The sequence below is a fragment of the Coffea arabica genome, chromosome 7c, assembly GCF_036785885.1.
Source record: "Coffea arabica cultivar ET-39 chromosome 7c, Coffea Arabica ET-39 HiFi, whole genome shotgun sequence".
NCBI classification, from domain to species: Eukaryota; Viridiplantae; Streptophyta; class Magnoliopsida; order Gentianales; family Rubiaceae; genus Coffea; species Coffea arabica.
In genome coordinates, this window is record NC_092322.1 from 3530739 (window position 1) to 3556981 (window position 26243).

Here is a 26243-nt window from a genome sequence, read left to right on the forward strand (position 1 = left end):
GTTGAATGAGGAAAATCTACTCTGTAAAGTTAACTAGGCAGCTTAAAGCAAGCATTTACTCAAAATTGCAAACGAAGCATTAATTGGTGGACAACTGTCCTATAATTCAGAGGAGAAATTCATTCACATTCGAGGGAGGAATGGATAAAATATACTGCTGGATGATAGCTGATAATTGAGACTCGTGCCCTTAATTTTTACCAATCGAATACCTCTTGTATTTTAAGTAGTCTTTACAATAATATTTTCTTGGTAGGAGTGTGTAAAAAATTATCATGGATAAACACCATAGACAGCCCATATAAAAAAAAATTTATATATATAATTTTCAGGGGTTTTCAATTTTTCCAATGCCAGTAGAATTGGTATTTTTGTTAGTTGCAAAAAAAAAAAAAAAAAAAAGCAAAAGGAGAAAAAAAGAAAGAGGGAAGAAGGACAGCCAACCCTGTCCGCTGTCGTTTCGGTCGCGGTTACTGCCTGCGGAGACGAAGTCGTTTTGAGAGTGGAAACTACTCCACTCGCTGTCTAGTGCTATATTTACTTTCCAGCAAACACAAGGCGGAAGAAATCTAAACCTAATTTTCAATCTCACCCAAAAGGCACTTGCTGACTTCTGGGTGCGATCAAGGGACTTAAATCTCACTCACTCAATCCTCACTGAATCGATGTGGAAGAAAGAGGGAAGGGAAACACTTGCACTCTTGGTTTTACCCTCAGCATTGACTATTACCCTACCCGTGCTGACTTAACCTAATTCTCAGTCCCACCCAAAAGACAATTGCGACAATTGCTGACTTCTTGGCGTGACCAAGGGTCTTAAATCTCACTCACTCCGGTGCCATATTTACTAACGAGTAGTAACAACTACACTGGCCTCTGCTACTACAGTACTACCCACAGTCATCCAAATGAGAATATGGCGCCTTTTTGCAGCCTAGGGTTTTAAATTTAGGGTTTTTCGAGGTTCCGGCAATTCTGTTTTCTTGCCCAATTTAACTCTAATCTCCACATGCGCCCTAAATTTCTCAAAGAATTCTCAGCAACAACGGAAAGATAAAGGCCGGCCGGCAATGTCTTTCTCTTTTACTCCACAGCAGCAGCAGCAGCAACAACCGTCTCCATTGTTCCAAACTCAGCAGCTGCCAGCCTCCACATTCTCACTATTCTCTCAAACTCCCCAACAGCAGCCCCAACTGCAACCACAACCGCAACCGCAGTCGTCTCCTTTCCAATTTCAACCTCAACCGCAACCGCAGCCCCAGCTGCAGCAGCAACCGCAGCCGCAGCAGCAGCAACAGCTGTTTCTATTTACTAACGACAAGACTCCGGCTACTTATAGCACCAAATGGGCTGACCTCCATCCAGATTCTCAGAAATTCCTCCTCCAAATTGAGTATGTAGAGTTTTTAGTTGTGCACAGACGCTGGCAAGTTTGTGTCTTTACGGTGTTTGTTCATGTTTCTGTTTGTGAATGGTTTTAGGGAGAGAATATTGGAGTATAGAGACGAAAGCCAGCGGCTGGACCAGTGTAGCCGCCTGTACGATTCATCGGTCTTCATTGGTGGATTTGAGCTCGATGCTAGTCGAATTTTTCAGGTCAATTTCTTTATTTCATTCTTCAAGTGGATTTAAAATTCTAAGTTGAACATCCGGGTTGATGCTCTTGATTGTCTTTAAAAAAAATGTAAGTAATTCAAGACTGAGTTTGGACTTTATTGGTTTCACCGTCATTGTAACTTGAGTGTACTCTAACTTACTTGAGCAATACGAAAAAAGTGATGCAATGTCTAGAAAAACATTTAGTGTTTCACAATATTTATTCTCAGACAAACAGATTAAGCTTTTCTTAAATTTTGGCATCTGTGGATTCTGAACGGTTGGCTCATTTGATGATAGTTTGGTCAACTTAACATGGTACTGACTCGTGCTTCATGACTTGTTACCATCCCCGACAGTCCAAAAACCAATGGAAAAGATAGCCTCTACCATCATTGTACCCTTGATTATTGGAATCAAATTGCCTTTTGGTTTTGGTTTCTATGCTGGTATTATTTGATTTTCACTCACCACTGCAGAATCTGTATAAAATGCTACTATGTGATCAATTTCCAATTTCCTATATACTCTGTTGCTTCTCTTACTCTTAATTAAGTGCATTAAATGTAACATACAGTAGGTTGCTATTTCAGGAGCTTGGTGGAATCTGTACAGCAATGGAACGCGAGAGGGCTATCTGTCAAGAACTAATGTCAGTAGCCAAAGATATGCTACACAATACTGAAGTTGCTGTACGTTCTTTTATGATGTTACGCCCACGGTTTCTTCACTCAAATGTGGGTGCTGCAACCAGTGCTACTGCACCATCCCAGGCTACAGCAGTTGCTCAAGCTTCATCTAATCAAGCAGCTGCTACTTCTGCAGTGCCTGTTTTTGATTTCTATAGTGGGCTACCTAGAAAGCCATCACCTTTTTTGCAGCAGACTGTTGCGAGATTTGAGAAGTATATAGCTGAGTGTCGTCAGTGGATTGAAGAGTTGGAGCAGTTGCTTCTCTTAGATGCTGATCGGAACTCCTTAGATTCTAGTTCGTCTTTGTTGCAATCTCTTCCTAAAGTCATGGCAAATGTGCATGCCTTTTTTGTTCATGTAGCAGCAAAGGTAAATGATTGCAAATTAAACACTAAGTAACTTTATCTATTATGATGCATAGACTTAGTAACACCTCAAGCTCTGAAAATGCAATAAAATTTTGCTGATTTTTGTGAATACGCAGTTGGATCTTAAATTATTCCTTTCCTACCATAAAAGAGGCATAAGCAGGTAGGTTCTTGCTTCATGAATGTTTGATTCGCACAAAACTCCTTGATAAAGAACTTCAGAGCACAGGGCCCCAATAAATTGTAACTGTTCTACCCTGTGGGAGCTTTAATATGTTCTCTGACACATTGCACGACTCCAAGGTTCAAGTTACTGAAAGTGGTTTTCTTCACTTTTCTCTTTGTATAACTCGTATTTCATGTTCCATCATCTCATTCGATCAGTCACAGACTTTGTTCTTTCTTATTGGCATCTTGCTACTATGATTAGCTTTGCCACAAATGTCAGAACTCTGTAAGTACCAAGGTGGAGCATCCCACAGTATGGCATTGCATTAAAAGCATCCCACAGTACAGCACTGCATTAAGAATGTCAGAGCTATAGAGTTCTTTCACCTCCTGATCCACTCCTCCCAGACTCTGCATTTGTAACTTCTACTTTGATAACATGATAGCCCATTGAACCACTATTAATTCTCCGACTGCAGTATGCTCCCTGCCGACTATTGTACCCATTTAGTCACGTGTATTACCACCATCATCTCACCTAATTCCAGACCCATTTGATTGCATGTAGTCATTTACAAAGCCCTAAATTTGACTACAATATCAGGAAAAGTAATTTTTAATCTTTTAGCATTAGCATTCGCTAGTCTGTGAACAGGCTATACATGCAGTTATGATGAAGTTAGTTTAATTGACTGCCAGCTTAAAACCAGCACTTTGTGTACATAGGACATTGTCGAAGATTCCCAAGAATTTACTTTATATGGAATACAAAATGGATTACAGATCTGTAAAGCAGTTGACTCTGCCCTCAGAAGTGTGGTGATTTTGCTTTATTTCTGGGTGTCTGGTATCTATGTAGATTATATGGAGTTCTGTTCAGATACTATATATTATTGAAATGCCAAGTGAGAAGTAAAAAAAGAAAAAAAGAAGGTTATGGCAGCCTATAAAGAGATCTTTGCTGAGATTTGAGCTATACAGATTGTTATTATGATCACCCATGTTCTCCTGCCTCCTATAGACGTTGCTAGATATCCAAGATCTGGAATTGGATCAGATTAATCACATAGGTGACCTCAAAAACGGTTTGGGATATCTAAAAAGCGAAAAAGGGAAGCTGAGGTTTGCATGAAATCATATGAATTTAGTTTCTGTACATGTTGGCTAATTGCACAACGTGTTGATTAAATGGGTCCATCTTGAATTCCGTCTGCTGCCACTTTATAAGTTTGTGATTCTTTAGTCTGTTCAGAAATGGGATTTTATTTTTCCCAATTGCCATTCTGAGAAAAAGGGAAAAAGGTGAATTGATTCCTTGTATCTCCAACAGTTAAGTTGATTGTTCTTGTTGTCAAGTTGTATATAGACTATTATTTCCTTTGCTGATCTGTTGCCTATATAATATTGCTTGATGAGGCATGTTGGATCCTATATCCTGCAGGCGGAGAGCATTCATCAGTACATTGAATCCATGAAGACTGCGTATCTTGCTGACCAGCGCCGTCGCGGGGATGGGAACGATCCATTTCTTGAAGCTGATCGGCGGGAAACAGCTAAGCTAGAAGCTGCTGCGCGAAGGGTACATCCAACTCTGCATTTGCCTGCGGTCTCGCAGCCATCTACTCAAGTTGCTGGAGCATTTTCAAGCTCAACAATGCCTGGGGCATTAACTGCACTACCTACATCTGCTGCTATTTCATCAGCTTCATCTGGAAGTGGTCTTTCTCTCTTAGGTACTCCATCTGGCGCAACTTCGTCTTCTTCTCTATTCTCTACTCCGATGACTTCAGTTCCAGTATCTTTGTTTGGATCATCTGGTGCTTCCCCCGAGTCATCACCTTTTGGATCCCTTTCGGCTTCCACTCCAGTTGTTAGTGGTGCTGCTTCATTATTTGGTTCGACACCTTCTTCTAGTGTTTCAGCATTTACAACACCATTTCCTTCAGGTAACTTTTTCTAGGTTTCCTTAAGATTGGAATTCTGGTATTTCTTCCTTCTATTTTCTACTAGAGTATAGTATTGATTTGCCCAGATTTTTACATAGAAAGTTTACGTTTTTTGAAATATGAAATTTCTGAGTGGAGGTTAGTTCATGACTACATATAGAATTGTAATGCTAAGATGTATGATAGATGTTGGCTATCAGGTCTAGACAATGAAAAGAACAACATTAATAGGTAAATATTTGGTCTGAATTATCAAAGCTGGAAAGAAAATTGAGGAAGACATGTACAGTTATCATTTGATTTCCAGTCCCGGATGTTATCCACTTACCCTTCAACTTATTCCTTTCTAAGAGCTACTTTTTATGCACATTTTAGCCGCTTGCTTTCTTAGACTGCTTTTTCTGTTGTCATAGGAGGTCTAACAGGATCAGGGCAAAGCTTTAACACTGCATCCGTAAGTTCTTGCCTTCTCAGAGTTAGAACCATCTTTCTACTTAAATATAGGCAATCTTAACTAGACTTCTAGATTATGTTCATACCTTCTACATTCATCCTTGCAGAGGACAAGAGCAAAAAGTCGAACCGGCCGACGCTAGTCAACCTCTATTCCAGTTGCACGCTCTGAGTCTCGGGCGCCCTGCTTTTCACAAGACGGGGAAAAACAAATTGTCAATGTTTTTTCTTGCTTACGGTGTTCCCCGATGAAATCAGAATCCAAATGGTGCGGGATATTTGCATTCGGGTTCTTAGTGATTCTTGTTCTTGTGGTGGCAAGAGCGTAGATTGAGATTGGTCAGATTGTAATGTTGTATAAATAAAACCTATTATAGATATTTTTTTGACTTTGTGACTTGTCGTATAGTTAAGGTGTTCTATATCCATATACAGCGGTTCAGAAATTTCTTGACTGATCAATATGCATTCTGAAGGCTCAATTATTTCAAATTTCACTTTTTTCCGTGTACATTGAGTGTTTAAGCAATCTCTGTATTTCAACCCGCATTTCATCATTTAGGGGGTGTGACTGATCACCAGATGAGAAGACATGGATATCATTCAAATTTTCTGTCCAACTAAGGCCGGGGTCTTTTTCTAACATTTGTATTTTGATCTTTCTCCTCATTTCTGCCACACCACCCCATCTTCCATCTGCAGCATATAATTTTGCAAGCAATACGTTTGTTGCTGCGTCTTCTGCATCCATACTCAAAACACGCTCAGCAGCATGCGTTCCTATTTTGAGATTTTTATTCATGACACAGGAATCAAGAAGAGTTCTCCACAACACCATATAATCATTAGCAAAAGGTGATTCAATAATCAGTTTTTCAGCTTCCTCAAGTAATCCTGCTCTACTAAACAAAGTTATCATGCAGGAGTAGTGCTTCGGCCCTGGTTTTATGCCCTTGACCTTCATATAATTCCAGTAAAATTTGCCCCTCTCGACTAAACCACAGTGGCTACAAGCAGAAAGGACTGATATGAATGTCACATTGTCCGGTTTTATGCCTTGTTTTAGAATGCAATCAAACACTTGGAATGCATCTTCTGCCTTCCCATGATGACTGAACCCCCCAAGTAACGAGTTCCAGCACTTCAGATCGGGCATTATCACTTCTGAAAATATCGCCTCAGCTGCTTGAACGTCGCCAACTTTAGCATACATATCTATCAGACTTCCGCAAACGGTCATTTCAGTATCATAGCCCTTTTTCACAACAAGGTTATGAACCATTTGCCCTTGCCTCAGAGTTGCAAGGTCAGCACATGCACTTACTCCACTGCTCAGGGCATAACTATCAATCTCGTGTCCTTCCTGTGACATCCCGTGGAAAAACTTCACAGCAGTCTCACCATCGCCTATTCTAGAATAACCAGCCACCATGTCAGTCCAAAGCACGACATCCTTTTCTAGAACTGAGGAGAAAATTTTTTGAGCAGATTCAGATTCAGCATTGCTGAAGTACATAGATATCAATGTGCTCCCAACATACACACTTCTTTCCAGTCCTGCTTTCTGGACTTGGGCATGGAGCGGTTTACCATAGTTACATGCAGGAAAAGCTCCTGTGGCAGATATAACTGCTGCATAAGTATATTCATCTGGTTTTCTTGTGAATCCGTGCACCAGCTGGACAAACATATCCATTGCCTTTGCTCCATCTCCATTCTCAGAATACCCAGCTATGATCGTATTCCATGAAACCAAGTCTGGATTACTGATTCTCCTAAAGACCCTAATTGCTGTTTCAGTGTCGCCACAGCTGCAGTACATGTCGAGCAGCGCATTATGCAAAGGCAAATCCAAGCAGGTCCCAAGGATGAGAGAATGCGCATGAGCACGTTTCCCCGTATCATAGTCTCCCAGTCTACCACAAGCATTCAGAACCATTGAATGAGTAAATTGGTCAGGCCGTGCACCATCCCGTATCATGGTGCTGAAAATCTCAAGTCCTTCCACCATCTTACCATTTTCCAAATACCCGAAAATAACAGTATTCCAAGCCATGGCATCTTTGTCAACCATAAAATGGAAAACTTTCTGCGTCAATTCCAAGACGCCACAGCTTGAATACAACCCTAGTAGAGAGGTTTGAACCCGTACATTGTCCATAAATCCAAATTTAATACACTGGGCATGAAGAAAAGAACCCAGCATCACATTCTTTAGGGTAGAGGAGGCCTGCAAGAGGCTCGTAAAAGTCGACCCATTTGGTCTGAGGTTCTCATTGAGCAACTGGTCAAATAACCGAAAGGCCAGAGAAGCATGTCTGGTGGTGCGAGAATAGGAAGAAACAAGGGCATTGTAAGAGACAATATTTCGGTGAGGAATATTGTCGAATACAAGTTGGGAGTCAGCCAAGGACCCACACCGGGCGTACATCGACACGATATTGTTGAAAGCGTATGAACATCTGAGATGGGCAGTGGCAGAGGTTAGAAGGAGGGCGTGGAGTTGACGCGCTCTCCTGATGGAGGTTGTGGAGCTGCATTTCTGGATGAGCAGAGTTGCTATGGAGGCGGCTTCATTCGGCGATCTCATTCATAACCAAAGAGTTAAGAAGACCGACGGTTGAGCAAACCGGCAAAAGCAAACTCCTTGAAATGGGGCCTCTAGTTTCAGAACAGAATGCTCTTACGTTGAGATACACATCTACTTGTATGTAAATGTAACTTGCTTTTCCTATTCCTTTTCCTAATTTGCGAATTGCGACAAACACCTGAATGCAAATTACAGGCCGCGGGCACGCAGAACAAGGCCAAAGGGGAAATTTGTAAACAAGTTTGACTGCTAAAGGTAATGGAGTACAGGGACTCTGCTGACTATTAGTATCTCGTGCTGTGAGCAATAAACCTGCGCCATCCTCTTCTTGGAGTGCAAAACAAACGCGAGAAATAAATCCCAAGGGTTTCACCCAAAAATATAAAAATTAGTTTTGTTTGAATTCCATTTTTTCTGAATTTTTTATAAAAAATTACTATAACGATTAGATATATGTAAAATAAAAAGTGATTAAAAAATTTTTTCACGAAAAATATAACAATTTTTGTTAAACCTTTCAGATTAGCAGAGTGTGTTTTGCACCTTTTTGATTGATAGTAGTGAGTAATGGATGGGGCCGGGGGATTAACTATCACAAATTTGATGGAAGATCTGTAAAATGTCGTTGGTATTGATGTTATCCAAACAAATAGATATACACTGTGAAACAAATCACGGTACTATTATTAAGTGATGAATTGGGAAAAAAAAAAGATCGATAAATACAAATAAGAAAGAGAAAGTCGTGGTACTATTACAAGATAGGTACTACTACTTGCAGATTTCCCTCCACTTTTTGGGGGGGAAAAATTAAGAAAAGGAGCTGCCCAAATTCCAATTAGTTTCGCTTGGACGGATAATATGAATCACGAGTCGGCTCAGTCGCGCCTTTGCCGTCTCATCGACCACTCTCTTCGTCCCTTCGGCGTAAGATCAACCCGCATCGCCTTTTTGCTTCCTCAAAATTTCCATTTACATGGTGGGGGTTTTTTTTGGGGGGGGGGGGGCGAGGAAATTTTACAAGAATTGAATAATCAGACGCTTGATTGTACAGGAAATTGTCTCTGTTTCTTCAACTCCTGAAGTCGTAAAACAGCTCTTGATTTCACTCTCCCAGGTATCGCGGCTTCTTTCTCTGTGTATACATTTTTGCATATACACTCTTTTTTCTCTCTGACCTTAAATTCAAAGCTAATTCTTGCTTTGCAGGTTTATAGACAAATTAAACTGTGGACGCTTGAATTTGACTCCGCTTCCGACGATGTCAGAGTCTCTTCCCTTTTATTTACTCCTCCTCTCTGTTGTTATTTATTATTATTATTATTATTATGTTTTGGATTTTTAAGAAAGAGGAACCTCGTTATGGTCTTAAATTCGGCTGGTATTGCATATCCTGAAATTTATTAGGGAACGGCTGAGCAACCTGCAGATGGCGGCGGCGCTGCTGTTTGTTCTGATTCACATCCTGATGACCATCGGTGTATGGCTAAGATCGTTGGTCACTTGGTAAGTGTTTCTGCCATTTTATCATGCTATGAGCTTCCAAGTTTCTCCTCTGTCAGTGTGGTGGAGCGAGTATATTACGTAAAAATTTAATGTTCGTTAGAGTCCAGTGCTACTCGAAATGCAATGTTTCAGAACTTAGTTTCATGCTCTGCGCAGTGAAGCTTTCAGCATTTTCTTTGTTACATGAAGGCATAATATAGTACTTGATTTCACGCTAAGATTAGGAAATGGTTATTGATTGGATGCCAGTTAGAATTCTTTTTTTTGGTGCCTTTTTGTGGGCTTAATTCAAATTGTAAACTGTTCTGTTGCCTTGTTGAGTGGGCAGAGCTTATATTCTTTTTCCTTGTTCCTTTGCTACAGATGTCTTTACTTAGTCTTGAGAATCCACTTATTCTGCACTTGACAGGCAACACCCTTGTGGCTATTGCTGAGTTTGCTGCTGCAACTGTACGTAATGGCAGAATTAAGCTCCATTCTTTTTGCTATTTATTTTACATTTATATCTTCTCATTAATATTTGTACTGCAGGAATCAGGTTGGGCTGAATACATGCACTTATTGTGTGGTTGGCTGAAATTTGCCATTCACAACACTATGTTAGCTTCAGGGGGTCATGAACTTTCCAGAGCCAAAGATTTTGGTATAGGTTCATTTATTCCTGGTTCGCTGATGAAGCTGAGGATGGGAGATGGAAGCTATTTGACTGTTGCTTCTATTATTCGAGTGTTTCGTAATGTTCTAAAGATTTTGAAGCTGAATATGGATGATAAACTTTTGATAGGTTACCTCGATTCAATTACTGATTTATTTTCAAAATTGCCTTGGGATTCACTGAATGAGGCGTATGTTGTGTCAAACGGTGAGCCTCCAGCAGGCCCTGCTGGACATGATTTGTTATGTAAAAATGCTACCCATCTGAAGTCAGTAGGTATCTATCATGGGAATGTTGTTCAACTGTTCTGTTCCTTGGTTGACATAAGCGGCCTCTCTGAAGCTGGAGCTGGTTCCAACATGCATCCCATTGTATTTCAGATCAGAAACCTAATCCCTAAAATTTTAGTTGGCTGCTTTGTCGGACGAGAACATCTGGATGACGTCCGTATCTTTCATTACTTGAGACACAAGATCTTGGTACTAGCTTACTCTTATCAACTTATTCTACTTCATGGTTTGTAGAGACCATTTAGTTGAGTATAAATGAGGAAGTTGTGAAGGTTTTTTATCTATCAGGAGAATTCAAACTGCATTGGTCTTCTGTGTGCCCTTTTTTTTCGAATTGGTTTTAAACTGCTGAAAAAGTAAGGTTAAGACTGCAGAAAACTTTTGTGCCAGAAATAAGTTTATTGTCAATTCTGCCTACAACTGTTGTTTGATCCTTTGTTCTTAGTTTATTTTGGACGAAGTTGTTTGTGTCCAATGAGTTTGATACTCTTGCACTTTGCTTGCATGCCATAAAAGTATTTCTTTTCTTGCTGTTTTATATGGAATATTTGGTAAGTCACATTGTTCAGAAGTGTTGCTACTTGTTCTGTTGGGTGCAAAAATTGGTATTTGATAGATGTAAATTAGTAGGCTTGTTGCAAACAAACAGAGTAGTTATACTTCTCGTACTAAAGATTTACACTTGCTATATAGGAAATTTAAACTAGTTAGGTGGTGAAGATTGTACTTGCATCAATCATGTGCCCTCTATCCCCTCGTTGATCTTGATAAATTGACAAAAGGCAATCGTAGTGCTTCGTCTTATTACACATAATTAACTATATTGATTTTATTGCTGCTTTTTTATTGCCTGGTGTTTTCATGCAAAATATACTTACTCGTGAACTAGTTTTGCTGCTAATCACAAAGTTGATAGGAGAATGAGATGATGATGGTGATCCTATTTTTCTGGGTTTGTGCAGTAGTCAGAGGTGTACATGCCTTAAAATGTGTTCATACATATTGTTTTGATGATATGTTGTTATTTATACAGATGCTGATGATGAGGCTTACTTCCATACTTCACCTGGAGCGTTCAGATCTTATGACATGGTTGCATCTTATTGAGAAATACTTTCATGATCTACTTTGTCAACCTTTGGATATGCAAGAGTCTAATCTAAACGACTGTCTAGAAGGTTCCCCATTCTGGTCTGATGATTATGATGCAGAAGGACAGAAAATGTCATCTAGCCATTTGCAAAGACTAGCTGTTTTTCTTTTTCTTAGGTGTTCCTTCATTTTGGTGAGGTTGAACGAGAAAGCTGACAAGCAATTCAAAGTTGCAAATTCAGACTCTTGCTTCACATTTGACCTTTATTCGAATTCAAACTATTCCAGTAGAAGTGAAGGTCCGCTGATGCTCGAACAGTGGCTTCAGAGGCACCTTCCTTCTGATACTTTTGTGGACCATGAAATGTATTCACAAAGATGCTCGAGCTTTGCGTTAGCCTTTCTAAAGTTATACATGCATGAGGTTACACTCTATAACCTTTCGGAAGCTAGTTTTTAAGTTTCATCTACTTAAAATTTTCATTTCTTGTTTCAATAGTTCTCTAACTTACAAATCTGTACATCCACTGGTTTACATTTCTTGGCTTGATTATAAACAAGCTTAAAAAGTTCACTTGTAATTTTTCTTATTTTGGGAGGTTCTGTTTCTCATGCTAGGTTGGTGTGTTGAATAGGTTGTCACCATAAAGTTTAGGTCAAATCCACTATGTGCTTCAATGTCCTATTTTTGCCTTAGGTATAAATCACCTCTTAGAGTGGTTCCTTAGGTTTCATCCTCATTGTTGATAGAGTTGTGTCTATGACATCTTGTAGCTTTTATGGCATTGAAAGAGATTGAAACCTGTTCCTGTGTTTTATTTGGAGATTATCTGCTGAAGTCTTTTAGACTTCTGAATTAATCAGAAAGGCATGCACAAGTCTTGAGCATTGCGAAATATTTAGCCATTACCAGAGATTATATCAAATCAATAGCATTTACTGAATATTCATTTGATGTCATTAGTTTTCCTGAAGGTTCTGCATTCACCAAGGGGATGGTATGTTTTTGATGCAGAACTCTGCTGGTTTGTTACAGAATTTTTATGTGATGCTGATAAGAGTTTCATATTTATACTTTCTTGCCCTTTTATCTGATTTGTTTTTATATGTTCTTAATTATTTCCCCCACTTGCATCCTAGGACGACATCCTATTCGAAATGCTCTTGCAACTGTTTCACTTGCCGGAGAAATGGTAAAAATTGTACATATTTCACATTTCAATTTCCAGATATAAAAATTGGTTTTGTAAGTTGCCTTTCTGTGGTTGCTTATAGGTTTAATAGAGGTGGTTCTTTGTTGACAGCAAAGAATGACATATTTTGCCTTGCATCAGATCTATTTCACCCCATAAACTTTTTTCATTTATTTCTTGCAGAGGTAAGCGGATCTCATGTATGCAAATCACAAAAATGTATTTGTACTTGTAGTGCTTGTCTGTTTGATTTTCTATCTTGCTTGCAGATATTTTATGATCATGAAGTGCTTCTTGACTACCTGATTTCGAAGGATACTGGAGCCAAATGCGCAGAATATCTTCTGAGGTGCACATATTTCCAGCTTCATATTTTATTTTTCTTCTTTTTGCGTTTCACTGACTTAAAGTTCTCTGAAAGTGTGTGGAAATGGATAGTTTTTAGCCTACACTCTCAGTTGCCAAATTCTTTTGTATATGGTTGCCATAGGTGCCTGCGAATGGTGTGTAATTCATGGAACCTATTTGCGGAGTTTTCAACATGGGTGAAACCTCCAAATTCATCTTGTCGAAAGAGAAGAAGAGTTTTAGCAGATGGTATAGATTTTGAAGGTAATCGGTGCCATGCATCCTTGGAGGATGATTCAGTTCCCTCACCTATGGATACAGAGGGTAAACATAGTGGCAAGCACGGAAGAACTAAGACCGTCTTGGTTGAGGATGCCAAGGGCTGTCTGCTTTGCCTGAAAGCATCTATTGACAGCCTTTACCAGAAAAATCTATTTCCATATAATCCACAAGTTCTTTTGCGACGGTCTGTAAATTTTTGCTTGCAATCCCTTTCTTGGTCTTCTTGACTGGATGTTCATAAAAGCATTGATTATTGCAATCTTTTTATTTCTTACTTTGTTGTTTCGTAGGGTAAAAGTGATTTTGCTTTTATTTTGTTTTTCTCAGGCTGGTCATAGTTCTCCTAGTTCTCTATTTGGAGTATAGATTATCGCACTTTTTTCCTGTTTTTAGATGGGCAGACAGTGGTTTTTCTTGCATATGATACTTTAGTGTGGTGATGTTTTTGTTTTGATATTGTTTCTTCATGATGTCTCCTCTAGTTAATGATGTGGTTGGAGAATTGTTAGAAGCAATCTGCACTCATATTGCCCTTGTCTTTTCTTGGGTGTTTTCTCATTGAGCTGTGCCTTCATTGAGTGAAAGTTTTCACTAATATCACATTTTATCTATGCTTACAACTGTTTTAGGTACTATGTTTTTTGCTTTGTTTAAAAAATTTATTTTGAGAACCTTTATAACGTTTGTCATGGTACCATTAATAATGAAGGTATAAGATACTCATGTGAACGCGTCTACTGTTTTGGGTTGAAATTGAAGGCTGTGACCATGAATGCTTATGCTACAATTATGATGCACCTTTGTTGCTTATGCTACAATTGTGATGCACCTTTGTCTTTTACTTCTTTGATTAATGAAACAGACGCTGGTTCTTTCTACATATTACCAGTTTTAATGGGGATACTGAACATTAAATCATGATGACCTTTTTCTTATTGCAGTTTGTCAAGATTTGAGGAGCTCAGCCTTCAGGATATCCAAGCACCTACTCCTTTTTAATTTGAAGCGCTAAGACTGTTCCTGCTGTGCTCCTTTATTGTGGCTTAGATCAAAGTAACGGAGAGATTGCTATTTTTTGGCATAACCAATTAAACTGACTTTTATTGCCAGAGAAGGAAGAAACAATCTGATCGTATTATCAGGTTCCAAATTCATGTTCTTTTTAGTCATGGTCTTGCTTGAATACATAGGAGTAAGAATTTTAAGATGAGGGATACTGATCAAGTAATGAAGCTGGTTGTCATATTGATGCCCAACATTCTGACCTGTATTAGCTGCTTTTGCCATGTCATATGATAAAATCCTCTGAAGACTGAAGATTCTAGTTAGTTGGTCCAAGATTACTGTAATTCTGTGACTTTCTTCTAACTGCAGTGATTATAAAGGAGAGGAAAGCAGGTTTATTCCTAAGAAACAAAGCAATTTTTCTTGATGGAAAAACGGAAATTGCTGCTCTGTTCGGTGCCTCCATGCCTGGTCTTAATGTCTGCGTTTGCTCCATCTATCAAGAGTTAGTGATTATTCTCTAATTTCCTTTCCTTCAAAGCTTTTTGGTGTTTGAGAGGTCCAATTTTGTCTTTATATTTTGGTTGAGGCGTGGAACTGTGATTTGCAGTCTGGCACATAGTGGCTGCATTTATGATGGAAAATTGAGTAAAAGAAAAGAAATTGCTGCTCAAGAATCCTGTAGCCCTGCAATGTGCAAACCATTGAAGACTGGCCTCACCCATTAAGGTTATGCATAGTTGCAGTGTAATTCATCGTCGAACTTTTGCCAAGTTGCTCAGCCATTTCTATGAACTGTTTTGCTCAAGTACAAGGTCCTCACCAAGGTGCCTTCATCTTATTTTTTGCAATCAAGCCTGAGGTTGGTCTACTCCCACGTATTAGTCAAGACTTGTTCCATGGTTTGGAGCTCAGGAACCTGCAACTTATAAGTGAACTGGTTCTCCAAAACTGCTCCGACTTCGAAGAAGGTCAGATGCATAGCTGGAAGACAGTTTGTAATTGTTCTTGCCTGTATCTTTCCACATTAAGACCAGATCTGCTATTGCATGCCTTTTAGTGAAACTTGAAGCGATCTTTCCGAGGAAAATGAACTCTAATGAAAATTATGTTTGGTTTGGCACGTTTTACATTATGTATCAGATGCCGAGATGGATTGTTTCGAAGAATCCGCCAGATGGGTGAGATGACGGTGATTCCTACTTCTGATCATCCATCCAGTTAAACCTTTTGTACTCTAGAATATTCTAGCTATAGAAAGGGAATTAGCGTTCATGGTGTATTTTAAAAATCTTGCTACCACCTCTTTCTTTTCATTCATGAACTGTGCAATGCCACACACTCCAGTTGAAAGCAACGTAAATTATTTGATGATTTGTCTGCTTCAAAGAAATGATTTATGTGAGACATAGTAGTTGCCGTTGATCAAATATACGAGTATGTCTCAAATGTTGGTTTTTCATGGTTCAGTAAGTTTACTTGCAGCTTTTGTTATTACTTGTGATATAATTAATAGTTGGTTAGTCTTTCTTAAATTCAGAGTGTAAAATCACGAATCCAACCTGGTAAAAAATATTTATAGTGGAAATAAACCTACGAAAGCGAATTTAAGTTCAAAACGAAAATGTTTGAGCGTTGTTACATTAGAATTGAGATGGAAATTAGTGAAAACAGAAACTGTCTTGACTTTCTTTTGCTGGAAGAGATATTTGACAAACATAGGTCGGGTTGTGTTGTTCATGTCTTTTCCGTTTTCTTTAATTACCGGAAAAATCATTGACAAAAGTGCCGTCTTCTTTGTAAGTTCAAATCGGATCATCAGTGCCACCCATTCTTTCTGGTTTCCTCATCGACAAATGTTTTTCTGAAGTCGATGACAACAAAAATGCCTCAAATTACTGTTCTGGCCTTCTCCAGTAAAATTAGTTTGTTGGCATTTTCGTTCGTCCTTTTCTGTACATTGACGGTGAAGCACTGGCACAGTGTGATTGGAGATGCATGTTGATGATGGTAACCTTAGCGGTGGTATATTGACTATCGAGCATCGAGTCGGCCGCCCCCTTGCGTGCAATGCATGTACGTCTAATCATCAAAGTCCAAGTAGTAGAATTTTTGACTTGCGTGTTTGGATGTAATCGGATCCCTGAGACCGAGAGTAAGATGCTCTACAGAGAAGTTTGAAGACAATTGTGACATCAGCAATTTAGTTCTCATCGCAAGAATTCTACGAGAACGTCGCTTGCAGATGGTGAAGGGCTTTCCTCAGAGCCCCGCTTGGCTATAAAGATCACTTTCATCAGCACCAAGAAAGCATAGAATTTCGCTAAAAGCAAGAAAATGAGTGAGAAAGAGAGAGCACATTTCGTGCTCATTCATGGCGCTTGTCACGGGGCATGGTGCTGGTACAAGCTGGTGACGCTGTTGAGATCCAACGGTTACAAAGTCACTGCCCTTGACATGGCAGCCTCTGGGGTCAATCCCAAACGACTGGAAGAGCTCAATTCCTTCTCAGATTATGCTGAGCCACTGATGGCATTCATGGCGGATTTACCAGCAGATGATAGAGTGATCCTGGTCGGTCACAGCATGGGAGGAGTGATCATATCTCTCGCCATTGAAAAGTTCCCCCAAAAGATTGCTGTTGCTGTTTTCCTCACTGCATTCACTCCTGCTCCTCATCTCCCCATTCGCACCATGGCTGAAGAGGTACTGACTCCTCTTTACCACCAATAAAATAAACTCCTTCCTTCCAGGAACTGGTTACAGCTTGTTTGCTTTTCTGCAATTGATAGTCGACATCGCAATTACGTTCGCATGCAGTATAATAGAAGATTGGATTCTACCATGGACATCCAACATGGGTTTGAGAACGGAGAAGACAAACCTCCTACCTCACTCCTCTTTGGCCCCAAGTTTTTGTCTACCAAATTGTATCAACTGTCCCCTCCGGAGGTTAGTAGTGTTTTGTCAATTAACAGAAGATATTTTGTCAACTTTTCCTACTGCTTCATTCAGTATCCTCTCAGACTCAGCCCGTCCTTCAAAAGAATTATCCAACCGCCGCTCTTGAGTCTTGATATGGATGAAAACAGTAACAAATATTAATATTATTGTCTCTCCTTGATATTTTATGAAGGGCAGAAGTTCTTTTTTTTTTTTTTTCTTAAATTATCCTCTTAATTTGCGCATATTTAATGCTAATTCTGCTCTGGCCTCCATTTTCGTTTTCGGCTTTTGGGGCCAAACGAGACAGGATTTGGCGCTGGCAACCTTTTTGGTCAGGCCCATAGCACTGTTTGCCGATGCAAATTTGTCAGAAGTCATCGCACTCACGGACGAAAATTACGGAGCTGTTCGTCGTGTTTATATTATTAGCGATAAAGACAACGTGATAAAGGAGGACTTGCAGAGATGGATGATTGAGAAGAATCCAGTCGAAGAAGTGGAGGAGATTTATGATTCGGATCATATGGTCATGTTATCCAGGCCATTAGAGTTGTGCTCTTGTTTGGAACGGATTGCTGGGAAATTCGCCTGATGCTAATTGGCACCATCTTTTTTGTTTTTTTTTGGGGATGTGGCGGTGGACGAGATGGCATGATCTCCAAAGTCGGCCAACTCATAAATAAATTTGCATTGTGTGTCTATCAATCGATGAAGATTCCTACTTCCTGATTTTTATTTTTATTTTTTAAAAAAAATGTGTAGATTTAAACAAAGGGTTACAACGACGTCTTTTGTTTTTTAAATTTAAAAAAAAAAAAAAAAAACTAGTGTCGTCGCTTTTCATGGGATTCTAGAAGTAGAGTGAGGATCCAGTACTTCTTCCGTGTAAAGACACTGGAAATTATTATTATTTTTTAAATGAATGGATGTCAACTTCTTCTTTTATTACACCCCATCATCATTGCAACATTATTATTTTTGGATACCAAAATTGCAACTATAAACCTTATTATGATTATGGGGTTTGGCTATTTCTCTTCACATGTTGGATTTCAAAGTTGAATAAGTTGCATTTTATTAAAAGAAAATTAATCAATTTGAAATCCATACTATAAATAGAGAATTATCAAAATCAAAGTTCAATACTTTCATTATCATTTAAGATTTCCATAGTGGTTAAGAAAAAATAGAACAAATTATCCGAATAGTCATCAAATTTTTCAAGTAGTAAAGTTTTGACGACTCAACTTTTAGGAGTATGTACTTACTCACTAAACTATTAAAAATGTAAATTTTCATTTATTTTCACCGGTAAGTCTGCTAAATTTCCTTTAGATATGGTAGGCTTAACATTAAAAACAGACATAATGGGTCAAAATTTATATTTCTGATAGTTTAGTGGATAAATTTATATTCTTAAAAGTTGAAAGGTCAAAATTTTACTTTTTAAAAAGTTTGATGACTTTCCGAATAATTTGTTCTTAGCGTGCGAATATATATCCTTATACTATATAAGAATGAGTTAAGGGCAAAAATTTCAACCGCAAGGGTGGGGTTATTTTGGGAATAGTAAATATTATGTATTAGCTTAAAAGCTTTAGGTGCAACTTAACAAAGCATGTATTTGGATATGTTTACTAAAATAACCCCGTTTCATTACATTTAAAGTCCTCATTGATGAGCCATTGGGTATTGATGGAATGTATAATGAGTGTACAACTGTTTTTGCACTTTGTACACCCCATATATGCTTGTGTGTTGGTGTAATTACTGGAATACCGTTAGCAATCAATTATTCCTCTAGACGGACAAGTAAACGTTGCTTCGCCGTGGAAAGAGGCGCCATTGAAATCCTCCGCTGTCTGAAACGTTCCACTCCTTACCGGGCTGTTATTGAGTGTTAATTGTTATGAGTGTTATGAGTGTTAATGGCTGCCGAACTGTTATCCCCTTTACGAGCGCCCCACGTAAGTCCGTTTCCCCCCGTTCAGTTTCAGTCTCTCGCCGAGTCCCTTTACAAAGGCCTGCCGCATCGTTTCCTCTTCCAGGTTTCAATTGCTTAGTCTCGACTTCTGTTAGCTAGATGAGTTAATGCTGTATGCACTTTACTCTGAAATTACCTATCTTGTGGCCGCGTTTCACGCCCCAAATGCCTTACTTGCTTGTTAGGGCTGCTAATGATTGGATAGGGGAGGCGTGAGAGTTCAAATGGGGCTTACACATTTCTTATGCTCTCCAATCCTGCTGTAATTATATTGATCATCCTATTTTCCCCTTATTAATTACACTCCAATTTAATTTCCGAACCGTGGGTATGTTAATGCCCAGACGGTTGATGCTCAGGTACCCCCTGTTCGCATTTCGGGATTGGGTTACTTCTTCGTGGCTCCATAGTAAGCAGCTCAGAATGCTCTTCAGCCGCAGCTATACCTGGTGGTTCAGCTTGAGGTTAGATTCCACCCCTCCCCCCAATTTTCCAGTTCTACCCTTATTTTTGTGAGTGTGTTCTTAGAACCTGCAATTAGCAACTTTTATTGCGTTGCCTAACTGCTGCCCTCTGTAATTTGACTGGGTTGGCTATGATCTTATAGGTTTGGAGCAACAGCAAGAATGAGCTCTCAGTGGGGATTTTGGCCTAAGGTTAGCTTTCAGCGTACCTCTACCTTTTAGTATTACCACCGACCTTGAATTTGCTACCGTTCTAATGTTGAACTGCCTTGCTGTTTTGAAAAGGGTAGCTTTCTTGCTCCAATGATTATATCGTTTATTGTTGATTTGGGTGTGCAGTTTTGACTTTACTTACTGCTAAATATGTTCCTTATTTTATTTTATATTGTATGAGAATCAAATTGTTATGTTGTATTCCAATCCCGACATTGCTATGCAGTTAATGGCAACTTAATCTATATTGAGAAGAAGGGGCAACTTAATCTATATTGAGAAGAAGCTATATGGGGCTTGCATGCACTAATTTGTGAAATGCAAGTTCGTCAGAGTCTATATGTAGAGAATGCTTGCTAAACCTGTTAATTAACTCCGAAATCTCAATCCTTACTTCAGTTTCCCTCTTATTCTTATAATCTCCAAATTCAGCCGCAATTTCTCTGCTGTTACACCTGCACCAGTCCTCTCCCAATCTTAATGCAGAATTGAAGCCTTTAAATTGGCCTCAAAGTTGCATTTTCTTACATCCTGCCTCATATTTATCTCACCCTTGCAATCTCCAATTCAGCCAACACTGCTGTGCAGTCACACTTGCACCCGTCCTCTCCTGATGTTAATGCAGAATTGAGGCCTTTTACTTGGCCTCAAGGTTGCCTTTTCTTGGCATCTGCATAAGTAATATGAACCTTTTTACTAGGTTTATACAATTAAGTCAGCAACCAATAGGAACTTTTGTGAACAAATTCTGATAATCCTTTACGAGCTCTGATCATCATTCAACATTCACACTGCAAAGATCAAAGATTTATTAAGTCTCATCTAGGCTTCGGCTCTTTAACTCGAGCTCCAAACTAATAAAGCCTATGCTTTCTAGAAAATTTATAGAAGAAAGCAGACCTAATAAGTAGACAGGTAGCTAGGAATTTAGCCAACGAGGTGCCTGTACAGTTTGAGATTATACATAGGGCAGGGGATATAGAAGTTTCAGCTTATAACAACCACTGGTCTAGCTTCTCCAACAGCCACGGGTCTGATTTCACCACCTCCTTCCCCTGTCAACCATGCATGCATGGATGCCCTGAAATAACAGATCAGAGGATCAAAATTACAGTTAATTTATACCGAAAGTTAATAATATATGGAATTTCTAGACCATAAATTAATCCTTGCATTTCAAAGATATCAAGATAAGGAGTAAGAAGTGACAAAGTAATTTAAGTTGATCTAAAAGGTCTGTTAAGTTCATTTCTGGAACTCAGAAATCCACTCCCGGAATGTTTAAACTCATACTAACCCTCCATAATGTTATACGTCTCTCTTTTCCTCTGCTTAAAAGGACAACAAATTATGCATAGATTTTTGTGCAAAAATAGTAACTGTTATTAATAGAAAAAGTCAGCGTCAAGATCCTTATTCAAGGAACAGAAGAGGTGATCACCATTGTGTGTACAAACTACAGCATCAATCTTTCAATAGGAATTTTTTTAATACTTGGGTTTATACTCATTTTCTCAGCATCAATCTTTAAATGATGAGTGTATGATAATGGTATTTTTTTTAATATAAAATTTTAGAAACTTGAAAATAGTATGGAAAATGATTGATGATATTTTAAAAAAATAACCATGGTTCCCTGCAAAACTAACCACAGTTACGAATTAAATATTGGAAGTGACCTCAGATAAGGAATCTTAAAGAAATAGTTATGCTAAGAAAGGGGAAAATTAAGCATTTAATTGGAAAGGCTAATAGCTCTTTTATTTTCTTTGATTTTTTCCCTATTTCTTTTGATTTCTGTTTGTATTTCTTAAATATTGGAAGTGACCTCAGATAAAGAATCTTAAAGAAATAGTTATGCTGAGAAAGGGGAAAATTAAGCATTTAATTGGAAAGGCTAATAGCTCTTTTTTTATTTTCTTTCATTTTTTTTCTATTACTTTTGATTTCTGTTTGTATTTGCTAAAAAGACAACATATACATAAGGACAAAACTTATGAAAAATAGAAAAATTGGGCAGTAAGCATTTATTAATAATCCGGAGAGTATAGTTTAAATTGTTCAATTACCTAAATACCTAAAGCAATCATGACTTAAATCGTAAAGCAAAGTTTGACTAGAAAATAAGTATACTAAATTTTCATTCAACTTAATTCTACTCATACGAGTTAGTGCTATAAGATTTTTGTTTTTGACAATTCAATTTTGATAACAAATATGTTAATTATATTGTTTTATGTAAGAGAAAAACATTTTAATTTTAGTTGTATGTTGATTAATCAATACTTTCATACTTATGGGTTTCATAAGAATAGAAAGGAATTTGTTTAATTATAATATGTTGAGTTGCACCTAAATATGGTACTTAGACTACCAATCTAATTGCTGTTAAGAACAAACCTTACGCAAGTTGAGTGAAATGAGGATTTGCTTCTGTTTTATTGAATAAGAATGAAAATTTTGTTTAAAGTCAGTTTGATTCCTTGATCATACTTTAAATCCAGCTATTTTCCCTCTATTTAACGGAAGGATTTTTTTTTTATCAAAAAATCCATGAAATATTCCTTTATTAAGGTGCCTGCATAATACCCTTAAAGAGGATCTTCAATTTTTTTTGGTTGAGTCTTTTTTAAAAGTGTCATATGTATCCAGATTGGAATCAAGTCACACATGACTGTGGATGAACTATATCTTCGTAAATACTCCATTGCCTATTGAGGGATTGATAGTTAAAGGAAAATTTTCCATTAAAGGAAAATAACTTACACAAGTTTAAGGACCAATCCAATTATCATCTTCTACAAAGTCCAGAGAAGGAACCAGTGATGCAGCACCTGCACAACAAAAGGACGGCACCGCCAAGAAGCAACGCAACTGAGTACTTAAGGCTGCCCATTACGGACACCATAACTATAATAAAGGCAGCAATCTAATAAGCTTGCTATTAAGGACACCATCACAGTTTCGTTTAAAGGCTGTCTACTACTATTGATATGACTAAATAAGGGACTCCATGGAGCCAGACCTACAGCAACAACTCTCTTTCTTCACTCCCATCTTTCCTTTATGGACTATTACTACTGTTCAACTTCTCCTACTTTATGGACTATTTCTGGTTTGCAACAGTAACTGCTGCTCATTATTTGATGTTTATTTCTTCTCACAATATATTATTGTTTGTTTCACAAAGCAACCTTCTTTTCCACAGGCACCAAACACCCGCGCGATGCGCGGGCACTCCCCCCCTAGTATATATATATATATCTAATGCTAACTCCTGGTACCCATTTACCAAATACCCACCTAGTACAATTGTGCATCAACTAAGCTTGAATTGCGAAAAGTCAGAGGTCATAGGTAAAAATATTCGTGCATGTTTCACCATTTAAATTTACTTATTATTTATGAAAAATAAAAGTTGCAATAAATTTGTAATAGTTATTAAGAATTGCATTTTAAAGTTGGTTGTAATATTAATTAAGCAAGCAAGGGTACTGTGTTCATTGAAAATAATAAAATAAGGGTAAAATTCCACGAATTTACCTTCGTACTTTGTACAATTGCAAATTCCAGTCAGGTCGAAAACCGGACCACTGCCGACATTGAGAAAATTACATTTTTGCAGGAAGATGTCGGCAATCATATGCGCTTTTTGGCTGGCTGCTACGAAATTCTTAGTTCGAAGGCATCGAAACCCAACCCCCAGCGCAGTACAGTCCCACCCCATGTTACCAAAGCACCGATAAGGGGTCGAATGGTTGTCAGGAAAATTATTTGGGACGATTTTGCATATGATATAAATTTGTTTGTATACAATATAATTTATTTTTAATAATGTATAATTATAAAATAAAATTTTATGAATCCTACATCTAATAATGTGTGAAATATAAAGTACAAGATGAAATCTAAATTTTACAATTATTTTCGATCAAATCTTGACGGTCGATTTTTGAATAACGGTCAATAATTTTACAATTATTGAAATTTCAATAACGGTCGATTCCATTCCTACAACAGTTCTTGCCCCCTCTTCCCAGAGCACCATCTATACGACGTTGGATAAGACCAGACTCGAGTGCTGTTGCAAACTTGTCGCATGCGATCAAGTTTTTTTTATCTATAAAGCAGAAACAGTACGAGAAGTTGTTTCCAACATCCAATCCGGGCAGGTTATTAGAACTAGCTTGCGTGCTGATCTGCGATCTGCTGCAGCACTTGACAAAGTTTCTGGGGCTTGGAAAGCATCGCCATGTGGTCTGCATCACTTATCTCCTCTACCGTCGACACCCCATTGTTTTCGATTAGCCAACGTTGAAAATCTTGCGGTATTCCTTTATCCTCAGCGCATATGATATAAGCTCGCTCAACTGATCCATAACCCTCCTTGGAAAAAGGCTTAGCATTTGACAAATCTGGAAGAAAAAACGAGCTTGGTCTGGCTAACAGTTTAGCCAACTCCAAATCCTAAAACAACAAAAATTATCACTCTTATAAAGCAAGATCGCACATTCGGGGTTAAATTGAATGATGAATATCCCCTTAGAGTTAGAGTAGAGGCAGGAAAGACTCGGATATTTTTCGCAGCATACCTCTGTGGAGGAGAGTTGGTAAAGTTTGGTAGCCAAGAACTGTGGCCCGAAAAAGAATGAAGTTCCAGTTGGTTCCTCTGGGCTACCATAGGGTTTAAATTCTGTGTCCAACCATGCTTCTGCTGAGGTCCGCTCCACATACTTTTAAGAACGTAATATCCATCAAATTAAAATTAATTTGATTAAAAGGATGAAGAGCAAGAAGAAATACGGGTTATCAAGTAATGTTGTTCTTTGCATGTAACTAATTATTATGAGTTTTAATGGCCTAAATAGTAGTAATATGATATGGTAGCAGTTAAAGTTACCTTATCCAGAGGATACGATGGCGCATGTACAGAATCTGGCATGAAAGCAGCCAAGAAAACGGCAGCTAAGACCTTCTCCGGGTACTTGTCTGCAGCCAAAGCTATGTTCAGACCACCGAGGCTGTGGCCAACCAGAATGACTCTTTGGTGCTGAGGAAGGGAAGCCATGAGCTCCAACAATGGTAGGGTATAGTCGTGAAATGTACGAAGGTCTTGTAGGTTTTTGGTGTTAATGCCAGAGGCCGAGAGGTCAAGTGCGGTGACCCGATGGCCTGCGGACTCGAGAAGTGGTTTGAGCTTGTACCAGGACCAAGCTCCATGGCAGGCACCGTGCACTAGCACAAAGTGCTTTTGCAATTGCTGCTTCTTATCAAATTCCATCGCTTTGCTACTAGTGCTAGGACTATTTTGTTTTGGTTGTCTGAGAGAGGAGGTTGAGAAACTTATAGGTCCGCCTAGATGCTAGCAAGTACCATCAAAATAGAGATCAATAGATATGGGTTTCTTTTAGAAAAGAAAAACCCATTTTAATTAAGTACTTGAATTTTGCTCACACTGTTTCAGTTGATAAGCTATTGTTTTTAATAAATATTTCGTATTTGTCAAAATTTTTTTAAGAAAAAAAATGGAAGATTGATGGTCGCTCGAGGCTTCGTTGACTCGTGCGATTTAAAAAAACGCGTGTCTTGCAAAACAAGACAAAGCGAACTACAATAAGAAAAGGAGGCGGCTAATGTCTAATCTCATTGTCCCCTCCTGCAAAGTCCCAGGCACTCGTGCACGCATCTGAAAAGTAGTACTAAAACCTCATCATTTGACAGTTCCCCGTTTTATTCGTACATCTATATAATCTACTCTGCCCTAATTTGAGGGGAAGGGATGCTTAAGGAGACTGTGATAAAAGAGTCAGTGAATATATCAGATCTAACTAAATCAAAGAGGGGAATGTGTTCTTAAGAAGGTTGTGATAAAAGAGTCAGTGAATATATCAGATCTAACTAAATCAAAGTAATGTTCAGATAAAATCTTTAAATTTTTTTCACTGCAAATAAAATTTAAACTCTCATCTACAATTCAAAAGAGGACTTGAGCCCTCCCTGATATTGGCCCAGTGGTTGACCGTTCCCCAGTTCACCTCTTGCAAATTAACGTAACCCACATCTGGCATGTCTGCCCGGTCGGAAATCATGTAGCCTTTCAATTTTCAAAAGGAACCAACGGATCTCCTTCCTTCGGTCTTCAGAGTTGATTTTGCTTTCCGTCTCTTTATCTACTATCTCATGTTCCAGTCAACTTATGCATGCACAAACCTTTGTTTGCTTGTTTGGGCATTATTAACTTTTTCATTTTCAGCAGGTACCTACCTCTTTGTAGCTCCATTTTTGCTTGCCGTAATTGAACTCTGCAAAGGAGGTGAAATCAACCTAAACTTCCTGTCTAATCATCAAGTGCAAAGATAGTTTTCATTTTGCCCCTTTTTTTTAAGACGGACGAATCGCAACATCTTTTCTCGCTAGTCTGATCTATCATTAAGTCTGTATAAACCAATCTT

General features: G+C 38.5%; 5 protein-coding genes and 1 long non-coding RNA gene across 8 annotated transcripts; 4 read left to right on the forward strand and 2 right to left on the reverse strand.

The window, feature by feature from the left end:
• The first annotated feature begins 578 nt into the window (after positions 1 to 578).
• Positions 579 to 5734, forward strand: LOC140010389 (nuclear pore complex protein NUP58-like). Its single transcript, XM_072057205.1, has 6 exons — positions 579 to 1393; positions 1482 to 1596; positions 2190 to 2657; positions 4266 to 4770; positions 5184 to 5224; positions 5331 to 5734. Exons 1-6 carry the CDS (start codon positions 1071 to 1073, stop codon positions 5364 to 5366), a joined length of 1488 nt encoding a protein of 495 aa, XP_071913306.1. The 5' UTR covers positions 579 to 1070; the 3' UTR covers positions 5367 to 5734.
• On the reverse strand, positions 5686 to 8319 carry LOC113702117 (pentatricopeptide repeat-containing protein At3g50420). The gene has a single exon (XM_027223122.2). It carries the CDS (start codon positions 7811 to 7813, stop codon positions 5711 to 5713), a length of 2103 nt encoding a protein of 700 aa, XP_027078923.1. The 5' UTR covers positions 7814 to 8319; the 3' UTR covers positions 5686 to 5710.
• A 30-nt stretch (positions 8320 to 8349) lies between these two features.
• Positions 8350 to 15558, forward strand: LOC140004161 (uncharacterized). Of its 3 annotated transcripts, none has more exons than XM_072057202.1 (14): positions 8350 to 8740; positions 8868 to 8930; positions 9023 to 9082; positions 9221 to 9319; positions 9683 to 9769; positions 9851 to 10453; positions 11298 to 11780; positions 12497 to 12549; positions 12632 to 12734; positions 12819 to 12898; positions 13040 to 13363; positions 14121 to 14321; positions 14554 to 14689; positions 14795 to 15558. In XM_072057202.1, the coding sequence occupies exons 1-12, from the start codon at positions 8675 to 8677 to the stop codon at positions 14176 to 14178; spliced, it is 2079 nt and encodes a 692-aa protein (XP_071913303.1). In that variant the 5' UTR covers positions 8350 to 8674; the 3' UTR covers positions 14179 to 14321; positions 14554 to 14689; positions 14795 to 15558. The 3 variants fall into 3 exon arrangements, with proteins under 3 accessions (XP_071913303.1, XP_071913305.1, XP_071913304.1); XM_072057203.1 differs by having other exon boundaries at positions 8353 to 8740; positions 9023 to 9076; XM_072057204.1 differs by lacking the exons at positions 12497 to 12549; positions 12632 to 12734.
• A 695-nt stretch (positions 15559 to 16253) lies between these two features.
• LOC113701449 (methyl jasmonate esterase 1-like) lies at positions 16254 to 17835 on the forward strand. The gene is made up of 3 exons (XM_027222110.2): positions 16254 to 16890; positions 17005 to 17136; positions 17438 to 17835. The coding sequence occupies exons 1-3, from the start codon at positions 16522 to 16524 to the stop codon at positions 17720 to 17722; spliced, it is 786 nt and encodes a 261-aa protein (XP_027077911.1). The 5' UTR covers positions 16254 to 16521; the 3' UTR covers positions 17723 to 17835.
• Positions 17836 to 19199: 1364 nt separating this feature from the next.
• LOC140010390 (uncharacterized) lies at positions 19200 to 19992 on the forward strand. Its single transcript, XR_011817667.1, has 2 exons — positions 19200 to 19578; positions 19722 to 19992. It is a non-coding gene; the product is annotated as an uncharacterized lncRNA (long non-coding RNA).
• A 3689-nt stretch (positions 19993 to 23681) lies between these two features.
• Positions 23682 to 25222, reverse strand: LOC113701415 (salicylic acid-binding protein 2). Its single transcript, XM_027222052.2, has 3 exons — positions 24692 to 25222; positions 24384 to 24524; positions 23682 to 24258 (listed from the first exon to the last, which is right to left on the reverse strand). Exons 1-3 carry the CDS (start codon positions 25070 to 25072, stop codon positions 23974 to 23976), a joined length of 807 nt encoding a protein of 268 aa, XP_027077853.1. The 5' UTR covers positions 25073 to 25222; the 3' UTR covers positions 23682 to 23973.
• Positions 25223 to 26243: the final 1021 nt, after the last annotated feature.

Bases quoted from the DNA above. Each gene is read 5' to 3' on its own strand.
- LOC140010389 (XM_072057205.1), top strand. From the start codon at position 1,071: ATGTCTTTCTCTTTTACTCCACAGCAGCAGCAGCAGCAACAACCGTCT. The intron at 1,597-2,189 runs GTCAATTTCTTT...TTGCTATTTCAG, and splicing joins ATGCTAGTCGAATTTTTCAG to GAGCTTGGTGGAATCTGTAC. The intron at 4,771-5,183 runs GTAACTTTTTCT...CTGTTGTCATAG, and splicing joins TACAACACCATTTCCTTCAG to GAGGTCTAACAGGATCAGGG.
- LOC113702117 (XM_027223122.2), bottom strand. From the start codon at position 7,813: ATGAGATCGCCGAATGAAGCCGCCTCCATAGCAACTCTGCTCATCCAG.
- LOC140004161 (XM_072057202.1), top strand. From the start codon at position 8,675: ATGAATCACGAGTCGGCTCAGTCGCGCCTTTGCCGTCTCATCGACCAC. The intron at 11,781-12,496 runs GTTACACTCTAT...CTTGCATCCTAG, and splicing joins TAAAGTTATACATGCATGAG to GACGACATCCTATTCGAAAT. The intron at 12,735-12,818 runs GTAAGCGGATCT...TCTTGCTTGCAG, and splicing joins TTCATTTATTTCTTGCAGAG to ATATTTTATGATCATGAAGT.
- LOC113701449 (XM_027222110.2), top strand. From the start codon at position 16,522: ATGAGTGAGAAAGAGAGAGCACATTTCGTGCTCATTCATGGCGCTTGT. The intron at 16,891-17,004 runs GTACTGACTCCT...GTTCGCATGCAG, and splicing joins TTCGCACCATGGCTGAAGAG to TATAATAGAAGATTGGATTC. The intron at 17,137-17,437 runs GTTAGTAGTGTT...CAAACGAGACAG, and splicing joins ATCAACTGTCCCCTCCGGAG to GATTTGGCGCTGGCAACCTT.
- LOC113701415 (XM_027222052.2), bottom strand. From the start codon at position 25,072: ATGGAATTTGATAAGAAGCAGCAATTGCAAAAGCACTTTGTGCTAGTG. The intron at 24,525-24,691 runs GTAACTTTAACT...CGTTCTTAAAAG, and splicing joins CATCGTATCCTCTGGATAAG to TATGTGGAGCGGACCTCAGC. The intron at 24,259-24,383 runs GTATGCTGCGAA...TTGTTGTTTTAG, and splicing joins ACCAACTCTCCTCCACAGAG to GATTTGGAGTTGGCTAAACT.